The 7,288-nt window shown below is 40.0% G+C and overlaps 1 protein-coding gene across 1 annotated transcript in view; it reads left to right on the top strand.

Moving 5' to 3' along the window:
* The first annotated feature begins 2,861 nt into the window (after positions 1 to 2,861).
* Positions 2,862 to 7,288, top strand: part of LOC311298677 (dedicator of cytokinesis protein 9-like) — a 52,360-nt gene continuing 47,933 nt past the window's right edge. The window contains exons 1-6 of the mRNA XM_084421800.1: positions 2,862 to 2,999; positions 3,484 to 3,657; positions 5,255 to 5,377; positions 5,627 to 5,709; positions 6,881 to 7,003; positions 7,182 to 7,261. Of these exons, the coding sequence (XP_084277926.1) occupies positions 3,562 to 3,657; positions 5,255 to 5,377; positions 5,627 to 5,709; positions 6,881 to 7,003; positions 7,182 to 7,261 (505 nt within the window). The 5' untranslated portion in view covers positions 2,862 to 2,999; positions 3,484 to 3,561. The remainder of the gene's footprint in view (positions 3,000 to 3,483; positions 3,658 to 5,254; positions 5,378 to 5,626; positions 5,710 to 6,880; positions 7,004 to 7,181; positions 7,262 to 7,288) is intronic.

Below are 7,288 nucleotides of genomic sequence, written 5' to 3'. Positions count from 1 at the left end.
AGAGGTTAACAAATTATGACCCCGATTGGCCAATAGGTGGCGCTATAGTAAGCAAAAGTATGAAATCGCTAATAACTCCTAGACGGTTTGTCGTAGACTCAAGTGTCTTATATCACTGTAATCATTGGCTCAAGACGGACAAAACGTATATCTCCGATTTCATTTCCGGTATGCAAATTTTTCCGCCATTTTGAATTTTGTCAAAAACCTACTTTTACGAACTAGTCCTAGGTTTTTCGCCCGATCGGAACCAAACCAGTGCAGAAATGTTCTCTGGAGTCTGACTATCAATAATTATCGAAAAAAAGTTGAAATTTTGATCCACGGTTGCTAAGGGGCGCCAAAATGTATGTTGTGGGAGGAGCCTATTTTACTAAAATGGCTATAACTCCGGAAGTAAATGAGGTATCTTCACCAAACTCGGTACACATGTGTAAGAGGTCAATCTGAGTTCACAGTAAAAAAATCGCGGCGATTGGCCACATGGTGGTGCTATAACATGAAAAAAACCTAAAACAGGCTATAACCACCTGACCGTTAGTCCGATTGACTTGAAAATTGGTATGCAGTGTCTTGGTCCAAGGTGTCATGTATGTCTATGAGGACATTGGCGTATCTCAAAAAACATGGCCGCCATCGGCCAATGAAGTTTGAGCACCTATTAGACAAGGTTAACGGAGGCCGATCGGAACGAAACTCGATGGGCATGTTTGACTCATGGCCCTAGAGGTCTGTAAGAATTTTGAAAGAAATCGGCCACTAGTTGGCGCTAACGAGTTTTACGGCTCTGTAATCACGTGGTGTTACACTTATCGTCACAAAATGCATATCATTTGATAGATCTGCTCATGCTGAACAACTTTGCCTCAAGAACCAATGCTGTCAATCAAACCGTTCATTAAATATTCACGAATATGTTAAAAACCTACTTTTGCGAACTAGTCCCTGGTTTTTCGCCCAATCGGAACCAGACCAATCTAGGACAATTCTCTGGACTCTCTAGATAAATAATTATCAAAAAAAAGTAGAACTTTTGCATTTGATTGGCTATAACAGGGTAATTTACAAAATGGGCGTGGCAAAATACACTCAAAAGCCTATAAATCCTAAAGGAAAACTCAAAACTTCACGAAAATTGGTGGGCATATGTGGCATAACAAGGTGAAGGAGCATGCAAAGTTTTATGGAGATCGGACTATAGGTGGCGCTATAACTGTTAAAAAGCTTTGAAAACCATATATTTCCTATGGTAAATTGCCTGTATTGGCTGTAAATGGACTTTACCATCTATTATTTTAGTGGTTAAAAGCTTCCTAAATAAAACTTAATGTCTTAAATGCTTATGTGCTTAAAGGCCTTAAATGCTTGAACCCCGATAAATGCTGCTTGCAGCTTTAATTTAAATTATTATTATAATTTTAATGTTAAAGTAATATTAGACTATGGTAAAATTCAGCCAAGGACATACATAATATTGCCAAAAGTATTGGGACAGCCCTCCAAATAATTGAATTTAGGTGTTTAAATCACTTCCATGGCCACAGTTGTATAAAAATCAAGCACCTTGGCCTTCATTTTACTATTGCATGCGTTAAATACATAACATATGCAATAAATGTAATAAAAAAGAACAATAACATTAATTTGTAAGGCCGTGTCACACAGGAATGTGACAGGGCCTGACGGTTGGCCATTTTAAACTGCCATTACTCAGCCTGCTAGCATGCTAGCATAAAAACTGTTAACATGCAAGCAAGGAATTTCAGTAACCTTTTTAGACATGTTTTGGATTTAAAACATTTTCATTATTTTCTGGAGTGTTTAACCGTGACAGGGCCTGACCCTTTAGCTCGTCTTCCTAAAAAAAACATACAAAAACAAGCTTAAAATCATACAATTCAATGAAACAATTCAGCCTTAATCAATGTAAGCTTCACCTGAGTCAAATGATGTCACTTCCTCTGAGTGAGACCCTTAAAGGCGTATTTCACACATTTTATGTAGAGTTTTATGTAAACGTGACAGGACTGACCAAAACATGGGGACAGTTGTAAAATAGAATTTATTTGTAGAATTTATATATAATTTCATGTTTTTGATCAGTTGATGTGAATGATAACAGCTTAAACTTGTTATTGATGAGTTTTTTTTTCTAAATAACAGTTTGTAGCATAACAAAACTATGAAAGCTGTAGCTCCAATTTGGCTGAGGACAAGGGCATGGACAGGATTTGTAATTTTCAAAAGTGTTTTTAATAAAGAAAAAAATATCTGAGAACCTAATGAATGACATATTCCTTTACAGAACAACTCACAGAAATCAACTATGAGCCCGTTTTAGAAATTTTTGGATTAAATACTTTTTTATTCACTGTAACAATTCAAGGACAGATAATGTACGTTTCTGGTAGAATGTCCCATATACATGTTGCAAAGATTCTATTTCAAATAGATTCATCAAAGAATTCTGAACATTTTTATGAATCACGATTTCCACAGAAATATAAAGCAGCACAACTGTTTTCAACATTGATAATAATTAGAAATATTTCAGATCATCATATTATAATGATTTCTGAAGGATCATGTGACACTGAAGACTGGAGTAATGCTGAAAATTCAGATTTGATCACAGGAATAAATTACACTTTACTATATATTCACATAGAAAACAGTGGATTTTGTATCGTAATATATTTCACAATATCACTGCATTTTTGATCTAATAAATGCAGCCTTATGGCGAGCAGAAGAGACTTCTTTTAAAATCCTTAAAACATCTAACCAACCCCAAACTTTTGAACGGTGGTGTATAAAAATATGTCCAAACTCATGATCTCATCTTCCACTCTGAGCAGAAACTGGATTTCTCCGGGATCGAGCCAGAAGTGAAGCCCTTCGAGGAGAAGTTTGGGAAGCGGATCTTGGTGACCTGCAACGATCTGTCGTTTAACCTGCAGAGCTGTGTGGCGGAGAACGAGGAGGGGCCGACCACTAACGTACCTCACCTTACTGACCTCAATCAGAGTTTACTGACTCTCATGCGACATGAGACATTTTGGCCGATACCGATAAACGACACTTCTTTATATTTGAAAGCCGATACCCGATATATTGGCCAATAAATCTAAATCCAAATTTGTATAAAATTTTTGAAAGCCTGGACCAGTAAAAGCCATGTCTTAAACACACAATTATAAAGTTCTCATTATAATTTTATGTAGCTTATATGACAGACTTGCGCTGCTTTTCCTTTTTTGAAGTGATTCCAATCATATTTCAAGCAATTCAAAACCATCATGTTGAAGAGTGCGAATCTGAAGAGTCTCAGCTGGAGGAAATCATACATTATTTATCGGCTTTAATATATCGGCCAAATTGTCTTATCTAGCCGATAATGATAACATTGAAAATGAACATATATCGGCCGATACCGATTCACAATAGCCCATCTGAGAGTGTGTGTGCTGGTTTGTGTCGCAGGTGGAGCCGTTCTTCGTGTCTCTGTCGTTGTTTGATGTTCAGAGCTGTCGTAAGATCTCGTCAGACTTCCACGTGGACATGAACCATCCGTCAGTGAAAGAGCTTCTGTCCTCGTCAGGATCTCCAGACAGTCCTCGAGGAGAGACGGAGAGCAGCGCTCAGTTCCCTCGACAGGTGAGCGCGCACACACACACACACACTCTCTCTCTCTCTCTCACACACACACACACACACACACACACACACACACACACACAGTCCTCGAGGAGAGACGGAGAACAGCGCTCAGTTCCCTCGACAGGTGAGCGCACACACACACGCGCACACACACACACACACACACACACACACACACACACACAGTCCTCGAGGAGAGACGGAGAGCAGCGCTCAGTTCCCACGACAGGTGAGCGCACACACACACACACACACACACACACACACACACACACACAGTCCTCGAGGAGAGACGGAGAACAGCGCTCAGTTCCCTCGACAGGTGAGCGCACACACACACACACACACTCTCTCTCTCTCACACACACACACACACACACACACACACACACACACACACACACACACAGACCTCGAGAAGAGACGGAGAACAGCGCTCAGTTCCCTCGACAGGTGAGCGCACACACACACACACACACACACACACGCAGTCCTCGAGGAGAGATGGAGAGCAGCGCTCAGTTCCCACGACAGGTGAGCGCACACACACACACACACAACACACACACAGTCCTCGAGGAGAGACGGAGAGCAGCGCTCAGTTCCCTCGACAGGTGAACACACACACACACACACACACACACACACACACACACACACACACACACACACCTGTTGTTCATTCCTCAAAACAAATGCATTTACAGTATCACACGTACAAATAAAGTCACACAAATACGCTTCAAAAAATTCAAAAGATTCTGTAAGATTATGTTTTTCAAGCAAGTCTCTTCTGCTCGCCAAGGCTGAATTTATTTGATCAAAAATACAGTAAAAAAAAAAAGTTAAATTGTGAAATATTATTATAATTTAAAACAGTTGTTTTCTCTGTGAATATACAGTAAAGTGTAATTTATTCCTGTGATCAAAGCTGAATGTTCAGCATCATTACTCCAGTCTTCAGAGTCACATGATCCTTCACAAATCAGTCTAATATGATGATCTGATGATCAAGAAACATTTCTGATTATTATCAATGTTGAAAACAGTTATTTACATTTTTAATTCAGGATTCTTTGATGAATATAAAGTATTTTGTAACATTATAAATGTTTTTACTGACATTTTTGATCAATTTAATGCGTCATTACTGGATAAAAGTACAGTATAAATGAATACAATAATACTTCATTTCCATGATCCTCTTTAGTTATTCTACTAACTTTGCAGCTAGCTCTTTGTCAGCTAACTCTCATTAGAGTATTAGTAGACTGTCTGCTTAATATCTACTAACTCTTTATTTTGATGCTCCTCAACAAACTTTCTACTGACTATAACTTTGCAACTACATGTCAACTTATTCTACTAACCCGAACCCGAACCCGAACCCTAACCTGACAGTCTACTAATACTCTACTGAGAGTTAGTTGATGCAAAGTTACGTATGGTCAGTAGAATGTCTAAAGTTGGACCATCATGTAACCTACATTTAATTTAAACAGTCTTACTGAATGCAAACGGTACATTACACGTTACTAAACTTGTTTTTGAAGATCTTTTTACTTTAACTCTTTCTATTCACGTGTGTGTGCAGGGAGTGTTTTCCGTGACCTGTCCACAGCCGGAGATCTTCCTGGTCGCACGGATAGAGAAGGTTTTACAGGGTGGAATCACACACTGTGCTGAGCCTTACATGAAGAACTCAGACTCTGCTAAGGTACAGCTGTGTGTGTGTGTGTGTGTATGCGTGTCTGTGTCTGTCTGTGTGTGTGATGTCATTCTTAGCACTCTGGAAAAAGTCAAAACGTATAAAGCAGATGTTGGCAAGTGTTTGTAAAGCTCTCAGATATAGAGACTCCGCCCAGAGACCGTCATGTGGGGTGTTAACATGAAGCGCTTTAGACAGACCTGATTACAGAGCTGCATTTCTCCGACACTACAGTGCTTGTGGTTCCTCTCTCCTCAGGCCGCTCAGAAGGTGTTGAAGAACGCCAAGATGGCCTGCGGTCGGCTGGGTCAGTACCGGATGCCCTTCGCATGGGCCGCTAGGTGAGACACACTGACATGTGACATGAGAAGGACCTCTGGAAACACACACTCTGATGGTGCAGACATGTGTAGATTCTCTGGGACTGAACAGCATCACTGTAAAACTCAATCTGACTACACTCACTCCAATATCCTGCCTTGTCAAACTCTAAATAAAACTAACTAACTAACTCACAAATGGGTGAATTGCACAAAAATAATCGGCAGTGTCATATTTCATCCCAAAATTTAAAGGAATTACGAAGCTTATTTTTTAAATCCATTACGATTTGTTTACATTGTGACACTATCCCCACCACCCCCAACGGTACATATTTTTTGGACATTATTTTGTGCACAAATTATACAAAAATGTACATAAACATTTTTTAAACGATCCCTCAAATAAATCTCATCTATCACCTGCTTTCTGTGGGCAGTAGTAATAATGCTATTAAATAGTATTAATTTCAGCAGGTAAATATCGTGAATCTGGCACATTGAGCGTTGTTTGCATGGAAAACTTTGCTCAGAAATTAATTTTGGGTTTCACTTTATTTTGATGGTCCCTTTAACACATACTGTTGACTATAAGTAACGTCGCACCTACATGTCAAATAACTCTCATTAGAGTGTTAGTAGAGTATTAGTAGACTGGTAGGGTTAGTAGAATAAGTTGACATGTACTTGCAAAGTTACTTATAGTCAGTAGAAAGTTGGAGGAGCAACACAATAAAGAGTTAGTAGATATTAAGCAGACAGTCTACTAATACTCTAATGAGAGTTAGCTGACATGTAGTTGCACTTGTGTTCAAGTTGGGGACCATTTAAAATAAAGTGTTACCGAATTTTGAAATGTAAATACGTGTGGCACAGCACTGTACCTGTGCGTATAGCGCCTGGTTCAGTTACAGATGTGGAAAATCACGTGCTAAAAGAGCGAAACTGTTCAGTGGCTCCGGCTCTGAGTGTGTGAGAAATCATTATGACTGTAAAGCTGAATCAATAATGCTGTTTTTGCTGTTCCACAGAACTGTTTTGTTCTGGAAAAGGGTGTTGGTTGTAGATTTCAAGCCATGCCATCATGTTTATCTTTCCGATGGGATGTTAAAGATGAGCTGGGCAGGATCAGGATGTGTGTGTGTGTGTGTGCTGTTATCGAGCTTTGATCCTGTGTGTGTGTGTTTCTCAGGCCGCTGTTTAAGGACGCCTCTGGGACGGTGGACAAGAGCGCTCGATTCTCAGCTCTCTACAGGCAGGACGGGAACAAGCTCTCCAACGAGGACATGTTCAGACTCTTGACCGACTTCAGGAAGTCAGTCGTACAACCACACGCTCCAATAGTAGCACTCGTGTTTGTAGAATATGACCTGCAGAATATGGTGTTGTTTTTGCTTTGTTCTGATGTTTTAGGAACAGTATAGTCTCTCTTCGCCTCTGTCAGGCGCTCGCACTTGTTTATTTGCCCTCCTCTGTGCTTTCTCTTCTCTCAGGCCAGAAAAGATGGCCAAGTTGCCTGTGATTCTGGGTAATTTGGATGTTACGGTTGATAACGTCGCACCAGATCTGACTAGTAAGGCTTTGATGCTCGCACACAAGC

This window comes from Rutilus rutilus (assembly GCF_951802725.1).
Source record: "Rutilus rutilus genome assembly, chromosome: 10".
Classification (NCBI taxonomy): Eukaryota; Metazoa; Chordata; class Actinopteri; order Cypriniformes; family Leuciscidae; genus Rutilus; species Rutilus rutilus.
The sequence above is the reverse complement of the archived record's forward strand: the minus strand, read 5'-3'. Positions and strand labels throughout refer to the sequence as shown.